This window comes from Egretta garzetta, unplaced genomic scaffold, assembly GCF_000687185.1.
Source record: "Egretta garzetta isolate BGI_Z169 unplaced genomic scaffold, ASM68718v1 scaffold363, whole genome shotgun sequence".
NCBI classification, from domain to species: Eukaryota; Metazoa; Chordata; class Aves; order Pelecaniformes; family Ardeidae; genus Egretta; species Egretta garzetta.
In genome coordinates this window covers 524,997-548,909 of record NW_009259039.1, presented here as the reverse complement: position 1 = coordinate 548,909, position 23,913 = coordinate 524,997, and the positions used below count along the sequence as shown (strand labels likewise).

The 23,913-nt window shown below is 47.2% G+C and overlaps 2 protein-coding genes across 5 annotated transcripts; one reads left to right on the top strand and one right to left on the bottom strand.

Moving 5' to 3' along the window:
• The first annotated feature begins 6 nt into the window (after nt 1-6).
• On the top strand, nt 7-4,657 carry M6PR (mannose-6-phosphate receptor, cation dependent). The gene is made up of 6 exons (XM_009634947.2): nt 7-922; nt 1,037-1,209; nt 1,300-1,409; nt 1,607-1,737; nt 2,230-2,356; nt 2,973-4,657. Exons 1-6 carry the CDS (start codon nt 750-752, stop codon nt 3,093-3,095), a joined length of 837 nt encoding a protein of 278 aa, XP_009633242.1. The 5' UTR covers nt 7-749; the 3' UTR covers nt 3,096-4,657.
• Nucleotides 4,658-5,155: 498 nt separating this feature from the next.
• PHC1 (polyhomeotic homolog 1) lies at nt 5,156-23,812 on the bottom strand. Of its 4 annotated transcripts, none has more exons than XM_009634948.2 (15): nt 23,663-23,812; nt 20,326-20,482; nt 19,654-19,764; nt 18,239-18,316; nt 17,325-17,474; nt 16,200-16,355; nt 14,572-15,070; nt 13,497-14,254; nt 10,964-11,111; nt 10,646-10,854; nt 9,931-10,045; nt 9,241-9,349; nt 8,440-8,590; nt 7,604-7,835; nt 5,156-7,300 (listed from the first exon to the last, which is right to left on the bottom strand). In XM_009634948.2, exons 1-15 carry the CDS (start codon nt 23,665-23,667, stop codon nt 7,146-7,148), a joined length of 3,033 nt encoding a protein of 1,010 aa, XP_009633243.2. In that variant the 5' UTR covers nt 23,668-23,812; the 3' UTR covers nt 5,156-7,145. The 4 variants fall into 4 exon arrangements, with proteins under 4 accessions (XP_009633243.2, XP_035746404.1, XP_035746405.1 ...); XM_035890511.1 differs by having other exon boundaries at nt 16,200-16,331; XM_035890512.1 differs by lacking the exon at nt 16,200-16,355.
• Between the last annotated feature and the right edge of the window lie 101 nt (nt 23,813-23,913).

Genomic DNA, 23,913 nt, shown 5'->3' with positions numbered 1-23,913 from the left:
GCCGCGCTTGGCTGGTGCCCTCACTGAGTGTTTCGTACGCGATTCTGGCATGGACCCGAAAGCCAAATCTTCCAAGTCTCGTTATTATCTTCATTACTGCCTCTTCAGTTGGATCTCGGGTGGGACGTCTTGGTTTCCTCCTTCCCTGCTTCCCCCGCGTAAACAGAAGAAAACTGGTCTGTGAAGCTGCAGCTTAGTAGTATTAAACGCTTTCAGATTCTCAGCTAAAGTAGTACTAGAAAGATAACATGATTATAATTATTAAGATTAAGGCCCTTGAACAAACAGCCTGGCTAATCACAGTGGCTCTTCCCTGCAAGCTCTTTACACGACAGTCGCAAAGGGGATTGATTAGAGGCCTGGTAAATCATTTTCTGCTGACTGGCTTCTCAGTGCAATGCAATAACAAAACAATGGCTTATGCCTGAAACTTACTCCAGTATTCAGCCTGCTGGGTGCTGCTCTGGCTGAATCAATGCTGATTAGTGCACTCAGCAGCAAAACTTTTTGCAGTCCGGAGGCAAAATTCAGAAAAGAATCCCAAATCGGCCCAGTGAGTTGTCTTTGACTGCGCACGAGATTAAGATTTCATGTCTCTTGGTAACTGTGAGATGTTTCTAGATTTTGACTTCTCCTTTTTTGCAGTCAGGACTGAGGAAGTGGCCAATCATTGACTCCGTGACCCTGCAGTTGGTTTGCAGGGGGCCGAAACAGTTAGTCCTCTGTGTTCTCTGTGGTGTGTGTCCAGGATGTCATCACCATGCTGTACCTCTGCTGTGCTGGTAGTCTTTATGGCCCTTGCTGTGGGTGTGGGGGCTGAACAGTCGAAAGAGAGGAGCTGTGATGTGGTTGGTGATGAGAGCAGCGAGTCTCAAATGGAAAGAGCCCTGCTGAAGAAACTGGAACCCCTGAGCCAGATAAGGTACAATACAACACACTGCGGGCCTTGGGCTGTACAGATCTCCAATGTCTGCTGTTCTGAGCCACCTTCTTTGTAATCCTATGGGCTGTCTGTTCTGTCCTCTCCCTGCTGCAGGTTTAACGTGACTGTGGAGGAAGGCAAAACAGAAAACTACGTCTACCATTTCAGGGTGTGCAGGGAGGTCAACAGCACCTTGCATGATTTTGGTGGCCTGGTGCAAACAGATAGACAGAATGGGAAGACCACAGTGATAGGAAGAATCAATGAAACCCAGGTCTTCAATGGAAGTAAGATTCAACTCAACAATTTTCTGAATTAGTATCTGCCTTTCACCTCCTGATCTGGATTTGCAGCCTCCATTGTTTCTCTCTCGGCAGGTGACTGGATCATGTTGATTTATAAAGGAGGTGATTCATATGGAAGGCACTGCAGTGGTGAGAAGAGAAGAGCTGTGATAATGATTTCTTGCAAGCGGGGAGTTACAGCGGTGAGTGACACATGAGGGGGGAGAGGAGCAGGAGGCTGCCAGGCAAACCGTTGTTTATCAGCAGAAGGGCTTTAAGGTTTTCTTCTGTCCTCAAGTGTCTGTTGCCTAGCTGCACCAGCAGTGATAAAGCTATCTTCTGGTAAAGTTCAGCATGCCTGGTCATATTTTCACATGCCTTAACTTTTTCCAAATTGCAGAGTTCATTCAGCATTGTTTTGGAGGAGCGGGAAAAGGAGCAGGACTGTTTCTACCTCTTTGAGATGGACAGCAGTGTGGCTTGTCCAGCTGAGGATTCCCGCCTCAGCGTTGGCTCCATTCTGCTGATCACGTGAGTCATTGGAAGAGCTGTTTGTGTCTGGACCAGAAGCTCTAGCGCCATTTAGAAACATAGCAAATGCTATATTAGACTAGATAATTGTAGTGTGCCTATCCACAGCCACTGTTAGGTGTTACTGTGCCTCTGAGCTTCTTGGACAAAAGCTCTTGCTGAAGGCATGATGCTGCAGAGCTGCTCTGCTCCCTGTAGACATCCTCCTTCACAGTTTAGACAGGTGCAACGAAACATGGAAGACGTGGCTTCCTAAAATTGTACAACAGTTCTTTCCAGAGATGGGAATTCAGACCAGGAGCCTTGACTCATTTTCTGTATTTGATCTGCTGATCAATATTTTGGGGACTGTTTCTGGTCTGGTCTCTGTTTATAGCTCTGTTCAAATGGTGCTCAGCTACTTGCTCCAATACCAATCTGTGGCAGGTAGCTGGCTCAGAAGAAGTTGTCTATAGGATTTCCTCAGCTCTGATTTTTAATTCTGCCCTCCAGGTTTGCTTCGCTGATTGCAGTCTACATCATTGGTGGGTTCCTCTACCAGCGCCTTGTAGTGGGAGCAAAGGGCATGGAACAATTTCCTCACTTTGCCTTCTGGCAAGATGTGGGCAATTTGGTCGCGGTGAGTAAAAATTGCTGTGTATTCCCAGTCTGGCCCATAGGTTAGGACAGGAGAAAATGTCATCTGCCTTGTCTTTGTGGCCTGTGTCCACAAAGGTGTCCAAGGTAGGCAGACCTACCACCGGGGTAGTATACCCCAAGGCAGAAGAAAAGGTTATCTGTTTTGTTTTGGGTTTGGTTTTTTTTTTTTTTTGAGTACTCTATTTTTGAATCCTTGCTGAGTCTGATTCCCTGCTGATATCCTGTGGTTGCTACATAACAAACTAGAACACATGCTTATTAGTGGTTAACACATTCCAGGTGGGAACATTAAGCTGGGTACTGTGGAATGTTCATGTCTGACTCCCTGAGACCCTTCATTGGTCACTGTAGGCGGTGCCATTTATCCTCCACGCTTGTCTCAGCGTGGTGTTGCTGCATACTGTTAATCAGTATGCCCAGAGCTTTCAGAACCAAGTAGGATCTTTGTATGCGTACTTCTCTCATTATGACAAGTTTGGTGACCTGTCCCAGATAGCATGGGGCTGGGCATAATCCCTTAGCTAAAGAGAAATTGCAGAAGCTGCTTTGCTTTGGATTGCATAGTCTAATTCTGGTGCAATGTCCTCTGCTTGTAGGATGGCTGTGACTTTGTCTGCCGATCTAAGCCTCGAAATGCGCCAGCTGCGTACCGTGGCGTGGGTGATGACCAGCTGGGTGAGGAGTCAGAAGAACGGGATGACCATTTGCTACCGATGTGACAGGCTTTCAGCATGGAGTTCTTTTCTCTCCATCTCCCCAGCTGCTTGTTTAGCTGGGTGCCTCCCAGCCAGTTCTCCTTCTCTCACTTCTGATTTTCTTTACACTATTTGCTTTCGCTGTCCCTGGTGTGTCAATTCCCATGGATGCCTCTGGGTGTGAACAGCACTGGTCCCTGAAGGCACGTCTTATGAATATAGTGCTGGTTTAGCTTTTCAAAAATGCAGCAGAGCCGGGGGGGTGGGGTGGAGAAAGTGCTGAGGGCTGAGTAGAAGGCAGCAAGAAAGCAGTATGAGCGTTCAGCACTGAGCAGGAACGGGAGGTCAATCACTGAGAGGAAAAAAGGGCCATGGGTGGGTGCAGAAAGGGGAAGGAAAAATGAGGCAGTGGGTTAAAACAGCTGAGACTGTAGGAGGGATCTTTTGTGGTTTTTTTTTTTTCCTTTTTTCCTGGGGTTTACAGGATCTGTAAGACACTGGAATTATTTTTCTTTGAATGCATCTTCAGCTTTTTGAGCTTCAGCACTGTTATGCGCTGTTTCTGCCAGCATATCCTGCCCAGAGTGCTCTATGCCAGACTCCGGGGGGGTGGAAGAGGCATTAGCACCTCTGCAGTCTTTTCTTTTCCTAATGGCAATATGTTGAAGAGTGCACACTGGCTTCCTTCAACAGATGCAAAGGGATGCATGCCATCCTCTCAGACTGGAGAGGGGGAATGCTACAAAAACCATAGGCGTTAAGTACAGTCTTGTGACTTTCCAGTTCATTCAAAATATTTTTTCAGTCTTCTCAATCATTGAGAAGCAAAAGCTGCTAAGTAAAGGGAACATTTGCTGAAACAGAAACTGACATCAAGGCAAAACGAGACAGGTAGCTGTCACTTGAGTTCGATTACAAGCTTCCCCAGGTGACTGCCCACACAGCTCAGTCACCGTCAGTGTTGTGATTTTGCACTTTCCAAAAGTTCCTTGTTTGGCAGGAGGCTTTCCCGTGAAGCTACCAGAATTTATTTTTATTAAAAAGGGGACCACAGAAGCCAAGGACAAGAATGCTAACATGTTAAAAACCACATAAAGCACTGCTGTGCTTTCAAGGTCAGCTTTCATAAACCACTGTCCCCTTAGGCATGGTGCAGACCTGTCTTAAGATACTTGCCCTGTGCAGCTGGTACTTGCATGCTGCTACTGGCTGGGAGTGAGAGAGACCTTTTCCTGGGGCCCTGGTGAAAAGCAGGTACAGCTGAGTGGTAAGACTTGAGTGGAACCTTCAGGAACTTGGCTTTTTATGTGAGGGGCTAGACTCTGAGCAATCCCATTCTGCCCTGTTGTAGACTGGCAAAGAACTGCCTTCAGTCTTGAGGGCAGAGAATGTGAATAAGCCACTGCTGCTAGTGGCAGAGTACAGACAAGATTCCTGTATTGTTAATATTACCACAGCAGTCTGATTGGTGACATTGAGGGACAAGGGGCAGCCCTGCTTTCTTGCTGGGTTTAGAGTGGGCAAATGGTTCCTGCTTTCTTTGACTTTTTGTTACAGTCTCGATCTTTCTCACAACATGGGAAAAATAGGAAGTCACTAAGTCTGTTGTTACTGTTTTCATGGTGGTGTTTAAGATAATTTTTTTTGTATAAAACAACTTTCAAAAATAAAATGACCAGAAAACCTGGTGAAGTGTGCTGATGTACAGGAGCTTTCTTTGGTGCCAGAGCATCTTATCCAAGGGTAAAGGGGCCCTGAACTACTTCTGCCAGGAATGGATCTCTTGTTAGTACATGTTTTTTGCTGCCGCCTTGCATTGCTCATTTCCTTAGGGCTTGGGAGGGAGGGGTACATATACACATCTTTTAACTACTGGAGCTTTTAAAGTTTCAGTTATTATAGATGGGAAAAGTTTCCTATGCCTTATATTTCTCTGCAGCAATAAAAGGTAACTTTTCGGTGAAGGTTGTACTTCTCAAACACTAGGTTAACATTCAGGTTTGGGGTGGGGTGGTTAAAAAGCAGCCAGACCAGCAAAGCCTGAACAAGCATTTTTTATTAAGAACGTTGAACATGAAATGAAGAAGTGAAACCTTCCCATTTGACTGAAATAAAATCTGGTCCTCAGAAGTAGCTAGTAACATAGGCAGGTGAGCTGCCTGCCTACCCTGCCAAGGGCCAAACTAAACAGGAGTTTTATCACACCCAGCCTGCTAAGGATAAAATGGTGTAAGAGCAGCCCTCCTCTGCTGACTGCAGTTAGAGGTTCTAACCTCCCCCTTCTCTTCCCTCAAATTACATCAGACCAAATAGTGTTATCAGGGTACAAGCATGGGCAGCTTCCTTGGAGCCTCAGAAGGCTTCTCTTGCAGGAACAAGGATGTCATTAAAGGGAGATTCAACAGTAAAGACAAGGAAGCTGCTACCTTTTTTTTATCTGTCTTCTAAACTTTCCCTCCATCTTTTTCTAACATGGGTCAATAAAGAGCCCATCCCAAAGATCTCTAATGTTTTCCTACCTATGGTATTAGGCCTCTTCCCTTGTCGCTACAGGTTTCCTGCAACAGTAGGTGCTTTCCACACAGAACAGTCTTATGTTTCACTCAAATGAAAACAGAAAAGCTGAGACGTGGTTTATAAAAAGCATCTTGCTTTCAGGCATTTGGCTCTAGGGGGCACTTACTTACCTCTTCATGCTTGGTGTAATTTCTTCAGGTTTTTTGCCTGTTAGTTTGAAGCAGAGGTGCTTCTGGAAGAGAACAACTCTGCTCAGGTTTTCACCTTTGGTAATCTGGTTAAAAAACTTCAGAATACCACTTTTGGTCCTTAAAACAAACCTGGAGGGGCTGAAAGGGAGGGACTCAGCCTACAACATAATTCTACCCCTTAGGAAGGAGAAGTAGCATTAAAGGATTAGTATTCAGTTGTTCAGTTGTTGGAGGGTGTGATTTTGTTTTTTTCTTTTAACTGAGGAAGAGAAATACTTGTTTTGTTTTATAACACCAACAAAAAAAAACAAAATAAAAAAAAAAAAACCAAAACAAGGGAGCCTGAGGCAGGCAATACAATCCTGCCAGCTTAAACCTTCTCCCGTAAGCTCTCCTGAGGATAATGAAGACAGACACAAAAATCATACAAACTGATAAGAGAACACAAAAAAGCCCAAAACCCCAGCCCATTTTATGAAGAGCCTTGGCGCTTCTGGAGACTGCTTTGGATCTGTAAATTATGCCCTAGCACAATGGGGAGACAAACCTAGTGCTGCAGGGCTCCCTAATGTAAGACAATCCCCCTCCCCTTTGATTTTCCCGTCACCTTGTCATAAGTACTCAGGATAAATCCTCCTCTGGTTCAGAGAGGACCATCTGGAGCAAATAGCTGCCGCAACACTTTGTCTTCACTCTGCATCTCTGCAGGAGACAGTAAAGCTAATGCAGCTCCTATTGCCACGGGCCTTCAGGTTTGGTATGCATGCTGGAATGGCTATTAAACCCAGTTCATGAATAGCCTAGGTACATATATATATTTTTTTTTTTCTTTAAAGAGTTGAACAGCAGCAGCCCCTTTTGCTCAAGTCCTTGTTTGTCCACCTCTGTCACTTGGAATTTACTCATTCCCCTTCCTAAATACCCCAAGCACTGCTGCTCCCAAAGTCTGTGTGGGGCCGGCTCTTCCTATGCCTCAAGTTCTGGCACAGCGAGATTCAAAACTAAGATCTAGCAGACCTGCTATAGCAAAAAGGGGCAAGGGCAGTTCCCTTCAGAAGTCTGCTAAGACAGAAAGAGGTCCCCTTCCTGTCTTTGTGTAGTATACAGGAGAGGCATATTCAAAATCAGGAAGAAGAAAAGATATTTCAAGGCCCCAGGTGGGAGTTTTCCTCCCCCTTGTAGCACCATTAAGAGACCAAGACATGGACTTGTGCGTGGCAGTTTCAATCAGTTAAATTCCTTCTCATTCTTCTTGAATGCAAGACCACAGGGGACTGTCCCATTCTGCCCCGCCCCAGCAGGATGCTCCAAATCTGGCAGCTGCCCTGGGGTCAGAGCAAAAGTGAGACCTCTGGCTTCAGAGCTGTTAGGTCTCCTTGAGGACATTGATCTTGGCACAGATCTTGAGAGCTGGTCCCAGCTTGATGTTCATGGCACTCATGAGGTGTTCTTCCTTCAGAAGCAACAGGGCCTGGCCATCAATTTCCTGTGACCGAAACTCCTCAGCAATCTCCTGGCACCCTGTGAAACCAAAACCCAGCACTGAGAAACAGACGTGCCCTGGGCGCTCCCCTTGTTCCCACTCTTTGGGTCTCTGGCTGGTTCAGAAAGCAAGCTACAAATCTAACCAATCCCCTTCCACACTCTACTCTGCAGGCTGCCTGAGGAGTACTGCTCATCTGCCTGTATGGCCTATGCCAAATCAGAAACACACACAACAAAAGCACCAGGCACCACTGACACCACTTTCTTTCCAGGAAGAGAGCCAACAAATTTCCCCATGCTACTGGATCACAGAACTGCAGGGGAGGATCTTAACTTCACCTTGCAGTGACGCAATGAACTCATACACTTCCTCCACGCTCCAACGACTGGGATTGGTGGACAGGAAGACTGGGTTAATGCCATGTAGATCTGGGGTAGGTGGGGCCATACTGGAGTTTGACAGGTCCCTCTCTCCATGACCAGCTCTTACTGACAGGGGTCCTGGAGATGTAGGGGACAAAGCTTCATCATAGCTGGAGTTATCAGAGCCTCGACTTGAGTCTTCCTGACCCTACAAAGCCCATAGAAAAGAAAGAAAGAAAGAAAAAAAAAAAAGTTTTGTAAGAAATTCACAATTACAAGGTGCAAAACAAGACACTGGGAACAGCAGAAGTTGTCCCAACAGTCTGGGACAACTGTCTCAGGCTGTTGGTCCAGGGACAGCCAACACAAGAACTCCTTGATGTCAAAAAGGGGAGACTTCGCTCTCGCCTCCCTTCCTCTTCCTTCTCCCCATCCTCCCCCAGTCCATTCCTCTTCCTCACGTCAGCTCTGAAGCTCATTTGATTCTTCTATAATCTGATTCAAATCATTCATGTGGAAGAATGCTAATCAAACAGGCAAAGTGGATTGTTTTCTACCAAGGCTGTCAGCTGATCTCGTTCACTGAGACCACTGAGACACAGGCGGGAGTGAACACAGAACACACAGAACAAGTGCAAATGTGAATCCACTTTTTGCAGTCGATGAGCAATCAGAGCAGCTCACTGTGCCTTGCGTAACAACTGTGTCATTGCGCACTTGGCACATCCCGTACGACTACATCCACTGTGAGAAAGTGATGCAGCCAGCACTGAGATCTGCCTCGACAGAGGCAGGCAGGACTACATCCTTACCCTGTGGCGCTTGCCCTGGATTTTTGTTCGAGCAATTTCAGAACTGCTGCGCCGTGATCCTCGTCGCCGCACACGAGCATAGTTAGCTTCCTGGAATTCCTTCATCTTCTTTCTCTGCAGCCGAAACTGATGGCTGCAGCTGACATTGTACCTCAAATAAGTAAAAGCAGAGCAGCAATTAGGAAACAGCAGCTATCTGAACCTACTGCTTCTCCTCACTCTACAGGGGGATAAAACTCCTCTTTACCATCAAGTTCTGTTCCTCCTCCTTCTAAGACTTCCCCTTGGAAGGAGCCAGTCCAGACTTCTGACACAAGCAATATTTGGACACCAGAGTCTTGATCTAACATCTGAAGGGTCAATTAAGTCATTCCCCTAAGGGAAAAAAGACCCATAACAAGCACTCTGCTATCAATAGGAGGCAGCAATGACAAGCCTTAATTTCTCCCCAGGTTTTTTCCCCAGTGCTCCCTCATGTCTTTGCTAGTACCAGTGCAGCAGACAGCTACCAGTATGCATTTGTTTTGTCACATCAACACACATTTGACTGAAAGAAGTTCTTTGGAGCCTAGTAACTTCCCCCTTCCCATTTCATTTTCTGAGCAAGTCAGAAACCCTGTTTACACTCAACAGCACAGCCACGTCTCCAGACCTAGAAGCATTCACAAATCATTTAGAGTCCTAAAGGATCTCTGTGGCCAGTGCATCCCACGGAGGGAGGATGTTACCTGGAGAAGGGGCACGTGCCCAATTCCAGAGAACATATAGTCAGGGAAAAGGAAGATTATGTCTTGCTGTTACCTTTTAGCACAGGTCATGGAACAAAACCTCTTGGAGCCACGGAACTGGGTTGCTGGGGCATACTTCCCACAGTATTCACACTTCAGCAAGTTTGCCTTCTTATCAAGCTCTAGTGAGATAGAGAGATACACACCAGTTGATGATCTGAACTGAAGCAGATAACACACAATGACTCCCCATTCTACTACTATTCTTCTGAGCAGACAGGTTGCAAGCGCTATTCTCTACTGAATCTACTAAGCTGTTAGCTTGGGTAAGAAGCTGAGGAATAAGAGGCAGAAGCTCCAATAATTAGGACCCCAGGATATTGAACAGAGCAGTTTATTTTTCCTTGCCAGTACCATTTTGCTGAATAAGCAAAAAATAGCATATGCCTCATGTCCTACAAGGCTGTGGGGGAAATCTCCATCACTGTACTCTCTGCTTCACAGCCTTCAGAGTCATTAGAGACAGGTACAGTTCAGTGTCTCCTGCTTACTAATGACATGGGCTGTGTTAGATCACATTAACAACAACAAAGTAGTATTGTATTCTGGCACTCAAGAAAAGGAGGTCCTAGGTCCATCACTTGAGTCTCTTAAGGAGTTAGGAGGAAGAAGGGATACAAGTCCACAATGTATAGTTAGTATACATACAGTATCAGAGAGCTGAAACTTTCAGTAACGTTAGCTTCCCAGTGCTGAAACTCACCCACAGAAGCACTGTCCCCTCCCGGAGAATTGCTGGACAGGTTTTCACTCTGGCCAGAAGGAGCCTCTCCCTGCAGTGGTTTCTCAGATTCTTTCAGCAGCTGAGAACAACCCACCTGGGCAGGAAGAGAAAGAGTTGGGCCCATCAGTAAAGGATTCTCTGTGGCCATCACCCTCTGCCAGATATGTGCTGCTCATACCCTGTTAGAGCTCAGAAGAATCCCTCTGCCTACCAGAGAAGGAGAGATGCTGAACAAAGTTATTACTCCTTTCTGACTCACAGGCTTGGTGGTTCATTCAAGGATCACCAAGTACTATCTGCCTTGAATATCCTGCAGTTCCATGTAACTGCATTGCCCCTTTTTTGCTTTAACTTCACTTGCTGCTTGTTCAAAATGCAGGGCATCTTTCCCTTACTAAAAGATCAGAGAGAAGAACCTTCTTACAATTCCTGCATAAATTATTGCTTTGGGGACTACTGGAGAAAACAGTTCCCATCACACTTGTTTTCCTCCTTCCAACCCATTCTCTTTAATGCCACCACTCAATGCCTTGCTTCATGCATGACACCTCCCTCCTTTCCCTTCCTCTTCACTCTCTCTGCCTAAAAATGCTGACTTGGAACATGGGGAAAGAAACTCCTATCCAAAGGTGGAAGCCCACCACCCTCCCAAGAGAACACTACACCTCCTTCCCCCACCGCAGAGAATCCTTACTGGAAAGGGCTCTGCTCCTTCCTGGATGACAAAGCCCTCAATGATGTGTGTGAGGATCTGGGGTTTGACGATGGCTTGTGGGGGTTTGGAGTCTCCCATCTGACGTGACACCATTGCCAGGTTTGGGGTGGGAGCAGAGGTGGGGGTGACTGATGCTCCTTCACTTGAGGTGGTATTTGGGGTTGCAATGGCAACAGGATCAGACTTATCTGGAAAGTTAATAGCACAAGAGTCAGTTACCTTTGCTCTGTCTACTTCAAATGGAATATGAGATCAGATCATTAGCACACACAAGCAGAGCTCTCCTTTGTACCTCACCTCCAAGTCCACTCTTCTCCTCCATGTTTTTGGGGCTGTCTGTCACAGGAGAGGACCTGGCAGGCAGGAGTGCAGTGACACTGGGTGACTCCTCCTTCTCCTCCTCTGACTCTGCCTTGCGCTTAACCGCTAAGGTCTGAGACTTGCCCTGCATGAATAAAGGGGAACATGTAAGCAGAGAGAGGAGCCCCCAAGCAAAGAACAAGACAGATTGAAGGCAAAAGGAAGATGCATCCTGCTCCATCATACTTCATCTCCAGCCTGATTCCTTCTCCTGGAAATACCTCTAGCTCCCTCACAGTACATACTGCTCTACTCAGAAGCATTTGTCTAGCAGGGAGCAAAACCTCCATCTCTCAACATGAAATGGCCCATTGATATAATACTAAGACACTGTGTGAACCTCAAGGGATTATTCCAGGAAGAAATGGAACCCAGCAGTTTCCAAACAGGCTTTTGGCTAGATCAGATCAGTTTCAAGGAAGGAGAGTCAAAACAGCAGGGGAAACATGTTGGATGAGAGCAGAATTGTCCCCTTGCTCTAGCAATCAGACAAATCCTGTGACACCTTCCTGAAGAAGCAAGCCAGAGTTTAGAAGCAGTCTCAGCAACTGGCTAAGAATAGCTGAGCTGGCAAAGTGCTGTTGTCCAGAGAGTTAAGCAGGTCCTAGCTGGACAATTCAGAGCAGCATGGATGAGGCCTGTGGAACATGAGCCACCTTTGTTTTCCTCTGCATAGCCTGTTGCTAGGGGATCCTCTGAGGCCGAGAGTCAGTGGCTGCTACCATGCACCAAGGGGTCTCTGACCGGGAGGTATCCACACCTAGTGAGGAGAGGGGAGTTCAGCCTTCTTGGCCCACCCAGCTCTCATCTCTCTCCTGAGAGAGACAACGAAGAGGCCAGTTATTGTTTGTATTCAGCAACAACAAAATATTGTATTCTGGCACTCAAGAAAAGGGGATCCTAGGTCCATCGCTTGAGACTCTAAGGAGTTAGCAGGAAGAAGCAATACAAGTCCCTAATGTATAAAGTTAGTAATACAGTATCAGAAAGTGGAAACTTTCAGTAACTCTAGCTAGGCCTCCTGGTGCTGAAACTCATATTGTTAGTATTCAGTTTATGTGGCAAAGTTTTGGTAGCGGGGGGGCTGCAGGGGTGACTTCTGTGAGAAGACACCAGAAGGTCCCCCCATGTCCAACAGAGTCAGTTCCAGCCAGCTCCAGGATGGACCCACCGCTGGTCAAAGCTGAGCCCATCAGCAGACGCTGGTAGCACCTCAGTGATAACATATTTAAGAAAGGGTAAAAAATAATGCACAACAGCAGCTGGGAGAGAGGAGTGAGAATATGTAAGAGAAACAACTCTGCAAACCAAGGTCAGTGAAGAAGGAGGGGGAGGAGGAGCTCCAGGTGCCGGATTCCCCTGCAGCCGGTGGTAAAGCCCATGGTGAGGCAGGCTGTCCCCCTGCAGCCCATGGAGGTTAATGGTGGAGCAGGTCTCCACGTGCAGCCCAGAGAGGACCCCACAACAGGTGGATATACCCTTAAGGAGGCTGTGACCCTGTGGAGAGCCAGCCCACAATGGAGCAGGCTCCTGGCAGGACCTGTGGCAGGCTCCTGGCAGGACCTGTGGCCCCATAGAGAGGAGCCTACAGTGGAACAGGTTTGCTGGGAGGACTTGTGACCCCATATGGGACCCAAGCTGGAACAGTCTCTTCCTGAAGGACTGCACCCTGTGGAAAGGACCCATACTGGAGCAGTTCATGAACTGCAGCCTGTGGGAAGGATCCACACTGGAGAAGTTCATGAAGGACTGTATCCCATGGGAGGGATCCCATTCTGTAGTGAGGGAAAATCACGAGGAGGAAGGAGTGGCAAAGACAAAATGTTATGAACTGACTGCAACCCCTATTCCCCATCCTCCTGCACTGCTCAGGGGGAGAAGGTTGAAGAGCCAGGAGTGAAGTTGAGCCCGTGAAGAAGCGGGGGAGGTATTTTTTAAATTTGCTCTTATTTCTCATAATTCTACTTTGATTAATTGGCAATAAATTAAATTAACTTCCCTAACCTGAGTTTGTTTTGCCTGTGATAGTAATTGGTAAGTGTTCTCCCTGTCTTTATCTCAACACACATGCTTTTTGCTGTATTTTTCTCTCCCTGTCCTGTTGTGAAGGGGAGAGTGATAGAGCAGCTTGGTGGTCACCCAGCAGCCAGCCAAGGTCAACCCACCACACTGATAATGTGGTATTTAGTATGTGATGTGGACACCTACCCCATTTGGGGCAGGGTCTGAGTCTCATCTATTTACTTCATGCAAACCTTTGAATGATAACATGGAAGAGAAAAGCTTGTAGTCAATAACCCCAAGGTTTGGATTGGAATTAGTGTTTTTGAGAGGAAAAAACCTCCATAACCCTTTACCCAAACCCCTTACCCATCCCATCCCACTGACCTGGGCCTGGACTGCGATTGATGTCCTAGGAATGAACAAAGAGAATCCATATGCTATTCTCCTTCTCAATGGTATCACTTACTGGCAACTGGACAGACTGCATGTAGAATGCTGCTGGCATCTGAGCCACAACTGGAGAGGAGGCTGGGCTCTTCACCATGTGGGCTGTGCCTTGAACTTGTGCCAAATTCACCCCTGTGGTGAGAGGAGGAGCTTCCTGTGAGGACGCTGGAGCTGAAGAAGATGACGGGGAAGCAGCATGGGCTTGGGAAACAGGCTGGACCACAGCTGGCATTCCCCGGGATGCTGGCACTGCTGCAGCAATCTGAGCCAAACCCAGTGCTTGGGCTTGGCCTGAGCCCTGCTGCCGAGTACCCACCACTTGCACCGGGATATGTGGTGGAGGCTGCTGTGTTGCCGACATTTTGGCAGGCCCAAGCTGAGGTGGTTTGATGGGGGCGACCAGGGATTTTGACTGAATTGGAACAGGTGATTTGGTGGCTGGCTGGCAAGGACTGTCCTGCTGGAGCTGCACAGGCTGTGGCTGGGACTGCAACATAGGTTGCACCACAAGGGTCTGAGCCTGCTGCTGGTTTTGAGGTGGAGCCTGCTGCTGCGGAGGTTGAGCTTGCTGCTGCTGGGTCAGAGATGGTGCTTGCTGCTGTTGCTGCTGTTGGGCAAGCTGAAGATGGGTGGCTGTGTGGAGGAGCTGGGACTGGCGGTGCTGGAACTGCTGCTGGTGATGAATGGCAATCTGCTGCTGGATCACCACCTGCTTCTGCAGGTGGATCTGCTGCTGCTGCTGGATCAGTGAGTGTGGCTGGATCTGTGTATATGTGGCTATACAAACACAGAGAAAGAAAAGAGGAGAGCACAAAAGTTAGCAACAGTGCAGCTGGGAACAATAACAAAAAAATGCAGGCAGCCACTGCGCTGGTTTGAGTTGCTAAACTCCAAAATGACTGACAGCTTACCGGCAGAGGATATGAGGGACTTAATCAACTTCTCTTGTAATAGAGGCATAACCCCTAGGAGACAAGCCTCCAGGAGCCCAGAGGCTAGGAGGCATGTTGGAAAATCCCTCATCATTGGGCTTTCAAATGGCACTCTTGTGAAAGCCCAGTGGGCTTGAAGAGAAGAAACAGGTCTGCATTTACCTGAGCTGATCAACGTCTGGCTGGGTGCTGGTGTAGCGGTCCTGGTCAGGTTCATGCCCACCGTTTGCTGTCCACCACTGTCCGTTTCACCCTTCTTTGTGGCTGCATTCTCTGTCTCTGTCTGGCTTCCCTGGCTGACAGTCACAGCCTGGGCAGCTGCTACTGGTAACGGCTGAACCACCCCTGTGCCTTTCCTTTGGCAACTGCCAGCAGCACTTGCCGAGGAGGTTTGGCTCAATCCCGTTGAGGTCTGGCTCCCACCACTTGCTACCACAGCCCCAGAGACACCATTGCTGCCTGCTGCCCCCTGGCTCAAGTTGAGGGACTGGCCTGCACCACCGGAGGAGGCCTGAGCCACTGCCAAGGTCTGGCCTGTGCTGGTGGCCTGCGGTAAGCCCGAAGCCTGGGAGCTTCCTGGCAGAGCTGCCTTCTGAGCAGAGCCTTGGAGCTGGGTGTTAGTGGCCGAGGTCTGCTGGCTCCTCACAGCCAAGTTCTGCACCTAGAAACACATATACAAAACAGAATCCGTTTGCTTTACATACGTTACTTGCTAGAAGTTTGGCAGAGAACGCATAAGCAACATGCTCTACTGAGATGCAGGCTAAGTTGATGCTTCAAGTCTCATGTGGGGAGCTGGCTAACACTGCAGGGTAAAAGTTCAGACACAGCCCTTCCCAGGAAGCGTATTACCCTGAACTCCCTCCTGCTCCATCTCTGATGGAAGTTAAAGATCTCGTGGCACTTTCTGAGCAGCACATGAGGATACCGCCATTCTCTGAGGCATGGGACAACCTTCAGACCTGCCTGCCATGCCTTTGCATTGGTAGGACCCAGTTTACCACTGCTCTAAAAGCACTGAGATATCCCTTTAAAGACCAATCATTCCTTTTCAATTTTTGTGCCACCTGCCTCCTCCACCTGTGCAGGGCTTTCCACTCAGCAGGCTCACAGATCTATTCATGCAGAGCCTGCAGCTCTTCTGATTTCATCAGTTCCTCTGCATTTTGCTCCTGTCATCCTCTGCATTTACTCCTCTTCCAAATGCAGTGTTATCTTCAAGTTTGATCATGGCTGACCTTCCTTCAAAGAAAGTACTCCAGACAACAAAAATATGAAGTAACTGGAAATCCCAAGAATGATGGGGACAGGACAAGGAAAACAGGAAGCCACGGCAGCTCCCTGACCTGGAGAATTACTTATAGATGAACACAGGAGCTAAGACTTTGTGGCCTCTCCAGTCTTTGGCATCTTTACAACAACAAACCAACTGGGTGAAGGAATACCACTCCTGGCAAACAGTCTTCATTGCAGAATGACTGAAAACTGGACATAGAACTCATCAATTCTTTTCACGCAAGGACAATAAAGAAACTGTGAAGAGGGGATTGATCCAGCCTGGGGCTCACCCCAGAAATTTTAAGAAGAAATGAATCCCATCGCTGGAGGCAAAAAGCAAACATGAAAAAAAGTGGCAACAGAGAACAGAATCTCCTGCCTGCACGGGGACACAGGTTGGGGGAAAAAAATAGAGCTAATCTGATATACATGGATGACTGCAGACAAAGACCAGAGTGTGCGGTGACAGAGAGCAGGGGAAGGGGAGGACTCTGGGTGGGGGTGTCACTGACCTGGTCTGTGTCTGCATGGACCCCAGGAGACTGAGTGGGTGGTACCTCCTGCTGGACAGCGGCCACAGCCCCGTTGGGCATCAGGATGAGTTGGGAGGCAAGAGGCACATTGCGGCCCAAGGTCCGGTTTACCTGCAACAGGTTCCCCAGCTGTGGCTGTTGAGGGAGGGTCAGGTGATGTGGAATGAAAGGAACGGAGGGGAAGAGAGAAAAGACAGACAGCGAACCACAAGCAAACAGATTACAAAGCAACACCGGGCTGCAATGTCACACATTGCAAAACCCCCAACCCTCCTTGCACTGCAACACTGAACATAACCCTCAGGACCAGGAAACTGTAAACAGTGTCCTTATGGAAACAAGCACTCTTCTATCAAACATGGGCCTGGGCCAACTCCCACAGACTGCTCAAGGCTGGCTAAAAGACTCATGTACCACTGAACTTTCAGATGTATACCCAGGACTGGTTGAGAAACAGTGACCAAAGACATACATCCAAGACCAGGGTTGCTTGAAAAGAAGGGGATTACAATCCATATCTAAAGCAACTGAGACACAGAAAATATTTTTCAAGTAGGTAGCCAAACCCCAGACAGACTATATAGTCAAGCCTAATGTTTTCTATTTAGCAGCACTTCAAAGCGATTAAAAGGATGCTATGTTTGTTCATGTTGATTTATGTTTCTAGACTTATTGAATTCTGACTTACATCCCTGAGCTCAGCAGTGGTAGAAGAGAGTAATTTACCATATACCTGTTCCAACACTGAACCAGAAGAGTAGCTTTATTTCTGTGAGCTATACTCAAGTCCAGTACGTATGTTTCAAATTTACACTCTAGTGAGAAGTGCCATGGGATCTTTAACATCTATGCAGAGCAGACACAAGCATGGTTCTTAACGATCTCACCTGAGCCACACAATACAAAGCTCATCTACCATCAAAAGCTGAGCCCAGAGTCAAACTTGTGGTTTCAGGGACAAGAGCTTCCCCATCTGAATTTAAAATATCATCCTTAAAGCTAGAGTTAGTCCAAAGGTGTTGGGTAGTCCCAAGCAGTGAAACACTGTAGTGGCCAGGAAGTGGGGTTTATGCTCAGGACATATTTTGCATGCACATCTCTTACCCGGAGATACATCTGGGCCTGTGACTGGTTGAGAGGCGGTGAGGTGGTATTCCCAAGGAGCACAGACTGTGTCAGGGTTGTGGCGCTGGGGGAACTCACACTCTGTGACCGACTGAGCAGCTGAGCAGCTGATGTGGTGGCTAGGTTGATCTTAAAACAAAGAAAAGGCCCAAATCACATGTGAAAAGATGGAGGCAAAAGAATAAGTACAAATTAACTTACTGGGGTACAGCCAGAACAGACATTTTACAGTTTCTTCCTGTATCCCACAGGGGCCCAAGAAGAAAAAAGTTCTTGTCTTAGAGGCTATGCAATCTAAACTAGCCAAAGCCCTGGATGCTAACCTCATTTGTATGCTGAGCCTGAGTATTGCTGTTAGCGTGCAATTGCAATAAGAGATCCAAAAGAAATACATCATTCTCCAGCCTCTTAAGTCAAGCAAAAAAAAAAAAAAAAAAACCACAAACACAATTTCTACCCTACCAACTCATCTACTCTCTGAACAAATCCCAGTTACTCAATACTCACTACAAAACCAGACTTATCTCATTCAGCAAACTACTACTCTGCCCAAGAGAAAAAGAGCATTCCCTTTCAAGCTGCTCATGACTCCTTCTCCTTCTAAGAACTCCTGATCCTTTTCTAATCCATAACAACATATCCCCAAAGCCTCAGCAAAGAGAGATCAGCATCTACCTTTCCAGCTAAGAGGAGGCCTCTCCCACTCAGAAACCTTCTCTGGCTTCCTCAACCCCCACCAATAATGATAGCACCCCAAATCCTCAAACTTGTCTGCATCTTGTGGATTCCCAGCACTCTTAGAAGCTAGACTGCCTTCCTAAAAGACAAAGAAGAGAAAGAACAAAGCAGGGGGTGGGAGGGAGGCTTTGATATGTGAGGGAGCAGTTACTTACAGAGGCCTGGGTGGTGGTGGTCTGTTGCGGGGTGCTGGTGTTGGGGGAGCTGGCCTGTCTACTGGCTGCAATTGTAGCCTGCAAGAGAGGTCAACAGGAAAATGAGTACCCAGAACAAACTTTTCAATCTGGCCCAAATATTTGGCTGGTCCCTAGTCCCATCATCATCTTCTCCCATTCCTGAGAACGGGAATACAATATAATCACTATGAATCTCTACCGTGCCCTACAAATTGGGTGCAGCAATCAGCAAGGTACCTCCTTCTCCCCAACCAGTTCAGTCCTATGCACTAGCCAAGGCAGTGGACAACAGACCCTTATGGTGCATGACCTCCAGTCCTTCCACTCATGGGTGCCTACCCTGCTGTCGCCCCAGCTCATCATTCCACACACTGCAATCCTCATCCTGATGCTGCAATCCACTGTTAATACACAGACACTCCCCATGATATTAGCAATTTGCTGGGCTAGTTAGGCAGTTTAGTAACAATGCAATGACAGCACTCCAAGTAACAAGTTTCAGATTACAGCACATACGGTTCGTGGAGGAATGTAAATACTGTTAGATTCCAATCCCCCCTTGATCCCATGGGAATTCCACTTGTATGAGTTTAGTTTTATAACTAAGATTTGTGCAGAACTGGTGAGAGGATTCTAGTCCCTCTGTGCTATAAAACTGAAGGCAGGGATTTTGAGAACCACTAAATCCTGGGCTAACAGCCAAGGAGCACAGCTACTGATGGTGATATTGTTACACAGACAGAACTGTATTCACATCACACATAATCCACCTTCAACTGATGATAAAGTCTGGTAGGTGAGAAAAGTTGCTAAAGAAAAAAAAAAATATCACTCAACAATTATGCATCATATAATATCTCCATTTGTATAAACATCTCTCAATTAAAAAAACACCCTCCTGGCTGGACAAGGTCTACCTCAGATCCCTCTTGCCAGTAACTGGCAAAGAAAACACGTTTCAAGACAGAAAATTCAGGGGATACCACCTAAAATTTCACGCACACAAGACCACGTTTATTCTCAGAGAAGTAACTAGCCATGGTTCACTTTAATACAGTTTTTAAGCACTACTGCATCCACTGCTGATTTAACCACCCATCTTTTATTTCAAGAAGGTGCAAGGGCTAGTCATAGGCCTCCAAAGTGCAAGTTTCCTGATGGGGATGCCAAATTTTATCTTCCCCTGCTCTGTACCTGAAAACCAAATGAATCTTTGCATCATGCTTCCAGTTTACTAGCTGTTTGCATCAGCTTTAAACAATGTGTTTAGGGCCTCATTGTCTCATCATGGATCAGGATGATCTTGATGCACAAGTCACTGTATGAAGAGAGAATCTCTGGATCTTCCCCAGAGAACGATCCCGTTCCTCTCTTTCTGCCCCTTGGCAACTCACCTGCTGGACAGCAGCCAGGCTGTGAAGCTGGGCACTGTTAAGCTGCTGCTGGAGCATAAACTGGTGAAAGTACTGGGCTGCATTGGGCTGTCTCTGGAGTGCCTGCAGAGCCTAGAGAAAGAGGAAAACCCAGTTGTCAAAAATAGCATGCCCTTGGAATGTGATTAGAGAGTGCAGTGAAGAAATAAGTAACAGCCATGAGACCATCCCGAGACCTCATGAAAGAAGCAAAGTCACTAGATTAGCGACAACGGGAAGCACACTTGCAAGACTTTAATAAACTCCAGGAATTTGGGGATGTGCGTGCTCAGGCAGGCAGACAAGTGTTCCAGTATAGTATGTATATGGAGGATATACCCTATGTGGAGGAACTGGGATGATAACCTGAATTACTTGCTCTAGAACAGCAGGCTAAAATCAATCTATTGGATCACAGTATGGATTAAATCTAAGAGGCTGGACACTGGCGGAATAACCTATAAAACATGAAGCATGGTACCAGGCTACAGGAACTAAACATCAGGCCTAGCACAAAAGTTCCTAAATCTGAAAACATGACAGTCCTTCAAGCATGCTCCTACCTTGACACTTGACAATCCAGAGGAACATGAAAGGGCTCACCACCACCTTCCATTGATGCACATGCCATCCCAGAACATAACCACGTCTCACCTGTACTGCCTGTCGCTCATAGAGAGACATCTGCGATATCTGAGGACGGGTGCTTCCTCCAGAACTGGAGCTCCCACTGGTGGAGCTGGAGTTCTGCTCACTTTCAGTCTCCATGGTGACAGGATCCCAGGAGCTCAGGCTAAGACGGACTCCAGATCTACATAGAGAATTGGAAACTAAGTCAGGTGAGAGAAAAAAAACAAACCATATTTCACTGCATTACACAGCTTTTTTTACTGGAATATCCCAGTCCCAGGCTCCTTGCACAGCTTTGCTACATCACCAGGGATAGGACATCCCCCAGGGACCGGGGATGCCAGGGTTCTGAAATCACCCAGAAATTATACTCATGGTTTAAATCTTTTATTACCACAGTCAAATGTAATGCACACATTCTCATATTTTTATTGCCATGCTACAGTTGGAAGCTACAACATCCTGAACTCTTAAAAAGGCAGCAGAGTGAAGGAGCAGCTCATTTCAGACAATCATTTGGTTACAGACCTGATCACCTCTCCCTCCAGAGAGGCTAGTGAACTGCTGTGAACTGCCCTGTGCTTCCAGTCTCCCACTGCACTTTAGCAACTCCTGATCCTCTCTTCCTCCAGTCCCACAAGAAGTATAATTATCCCACAACTCCACTGCCCTACTGCAGATATACCAACTCGGTCCCTCCTTCTCACAGTTTAGCCCCCAGCCCTCAACTGTTTCTTTCTTTCTCCAATTACACGGACTTTCCAACTACTTGTTGTTCCTGACAGATCGTAACTTGAATATTAGACTGGAAGCTGGTATCTGGTGGCAACTTGCTTTCAGGAGGAGCAGAGCCAGAAGCGAAGTGGTTGAAGGGTTCACTGGCAACACTTGTGAGGGGAAAGCTGCTAAAGAGGCCATGCAGAGCCAGAGAGATCTTCCAGCAGGAGAGAGAGGAGTTGCAGCGAACCACAGGACTGAGAAAAGACTGGAGAAGGCTTTCATCAGCCAAGAGGAAGAAAAGCAAGACTGAAGAGAGTGCTTAGCAGAAGAGTAATGTATTGGGACGATCAGGGAGTTTCCTGCAGCAAGAAACATGGGCTGCATAGGGAGTAACGGTAGGAGGCGTTGAGAGTCAGAATTCCACTTAAAAAATTGACTTTTTAGACAGATATCATTCCATGTAAGATAAAAAAAAAAAAAAAAAGCTTCTGATAGTCTATGTCACTAACAGCCTGTTTGTATCCAAAACACCAGCTGGCTCCCCTGCAACATATCCAAGAGACCTCTAAACAAGACCCCTAGGCTTCCAGGATCCCACAGCACCAGCACAGTCCCTGTATCTAGACCTTTACAAATCCAGAGATTTCAAGCTTCACAGCCTTCACCAAACACAACTTTTTCCAGGTGCATAAACAAACAGACCAGTACAGCAGAAAAGGAGGTGCAACAAGAGTCTCAACCAGACAACTTTTGAAATTCTGGAGTGATGTTAAGCGCAGCAGATGACTTTAAAGTAGGGCAACAGCATTAACACTGCAGAGGATCACTGGCTAAATCAGGGAACTGCTGCTCCAAACCTGCTCCTGTAAATCTGGAAAATTCTATAACTGACAAGCAGATAGCTGCTGCCCCAGTCCTGTCTTCCCCACGCATCTTTACCTCTGCCCTGGAGTCCTGCCCAGGCATCTCCCTGCTAATCCAGCACCGGCTTCCTGCACTGCTTCAGCAGCGGCCATGGGTAATTCTGCCCTGCAGTCATCTTCTCCTCAATCTGAGACACACCCCCTCCTAACCAGCTACTACTGTGTTCAGGCACAACTCTATTACAGCTAGAAACAGCTGGTCAATAAGCCTATCTAGAATATAAAAGCTCTGGAGAAGACAATTGCCTTAAAGATCTTCCCCGGGGGGGCAGCACCACAAAACGTAAATGAAGCCTGAAAATAAATAAAATTGAGAAGGGAGAGAATACAGACTTTCTGAAAGAAAGAAACTGTGCTAGATAAATGAAGCACTTCGAATGGGGTTAAAATACAAGTCAGAGCGACGCCACACATGTTACACCAAGTTATCCAGTAGCCCAGCTACCATCAGGAGACAATTTCTGTTCCTTTGCCCATGCTCAGCCTTCCTGTACAGGTTCCTCGCTTCTGGTGCTCACTAGATCAACTTCTTAACTTTGCAGAAAAGCTACCCTAAACATCATTCTCTGCCAGATCAGTGAGTTGAATTAACTCACTTGTGATGCCACAAGTGACAGTGAGAGAGAGAAAGTAACCAAGGTTTGCTTAGCTGTAGCACATACCCTTACCCTCAACGGCTGCACCAGGAGGAGAAACGTGGCTTCTGACTTGGTGCTCTGTTCCACAAATCTGTGTTTCCTCAGTAAACAGCACCATTGACTTTTAAGATTTCCAGCATTTTTGAGAGTTCCACATTGATCCAGATCATCTTAAAATCAGGTCCTAGCACAAACAGAATCCTACTGAAACACCTCTGGGATTGAGAGGCATCACAAAATTTTGGTCTCTGTGTAGGCAGAAGGCCTTTTGGGGACATAGATAGGGAAACATACTCTCCCTTTGCAGAAGGGTGGTAAGAATTTTAAGTCGCTCACAGCAAGCAGTGTTATCCAGCAAAACCCCTTCCAAACACAAAAGTGAAAAGGCACAGTATTTCCCCAGGCAAGTTCATCTAAGGATGCAGCTCCATGTTCGTGTAATCCGATCCAAACACAGGCTATTCCCACACAAAATAGCACGGATTACACCCTCTCCCCTCCCCCAAGCGCACCTTCCAACACCCTCCTCTTACAAAAATCTAGTGACTGCTGGGCTATCAGATCACTTGGCTCAGCCATCTGCTCCATGATACAGATAACCTACTAAAAACGATTAAGCAACGGGTTTTGCAAAAGATTGAGTTAACCAACTCACCTTGCAAACCAAGGGAAAAAAAAAACCCAAACAAACTAACAAAAAACCCAAAAACCCCCAACCAAAAGCAGAGTGACAATGTGTCCATCACTGGAAATTAATCTTTGAACAACAGCTAGAACTGCGCCCCTAAAAGGCAGACATGGAAGCATACAAAGGCCTATTAACACCGTGGCAGGAATGACAGCACAGCAGAAAGGAAGGGAAGGAAGAAATCCAGCTCAGAGAGCAGTGCAAGCATGAGAACACGGGCCAGCCCAGAGCCTGACCCAGACTGCTGATCTCGGCACGCTCCAAGACCACCACAGGTGGCCCACCTGCAAGTCCCTGACCCTCCTCAAGTGCAAGAGCAGAAGAGTCCGGCCAAACATCCACTCCAGCCACCAAACTCTCAGCAGGAGACAGAAAAAGTTTTACTCGCTCACCCCATCCACTCCCCCTGGCACGCGACTGCGTTTTCTACCCTCGTAACTGGTTTTGTCGCTTCATCCTGGAGAAACTAAGTCAGCAAACAAGTAAGATTTGCACGGGTTTGCCCATGGGTTTGGGGGAGAAAAATTAGCAGCCAGGACTAACGGCACGCTCCTCGCTCCGGCACCGTGGTTTTCTACAACACCGGCTCCAGGCTGCGCGGGCGGCGGCGTGAAACGGCCGGGGCACGTTCGCTCCGCGCCGG

Excerpts from the sequence above, each read along its gene's own strand:
- M6PR (XM_009634947.2), top strand. The coding sequence starts at position 750 with ATGTCATCACCATGCTGTACCTCTGCTGTGCTGGTAGTCTTTATGGCC. Across the intron at positions 1,210-1,299 it reads AACCCAGGTCTTCAATGGAA|GTGACTGGATCATGTTGATT; the intron begins GTAAGATTCAAC and ends CTCTCTCGGCAG. Across the intron at positions 1,410-1,606 it reads GCAAGCGGGGAGTTACAGCG|AGTTCATTCAGCATTGTTTT; the intron begins GTGAGTGACACA and ends TCCAAATTGCAG.
- PHC1 (XM_009634948.2), bottom strand. Across the intron at positions 15,071-16,199 it reads TCCATGCAGACACAGACCAG|GTGCAGAACTTGGCTGTGAG; the intron begins GTCAGTGACACC and ends ATGTGTTTCTAG. Across the intron at positions 7,301-7,603 it reads GTTCATTGCGTCACTGCAAG|GGTGCCAGGAGATTGCTGAG; the intron begins GTGAAGTTAAGA and ends TTGGTTTCACAG.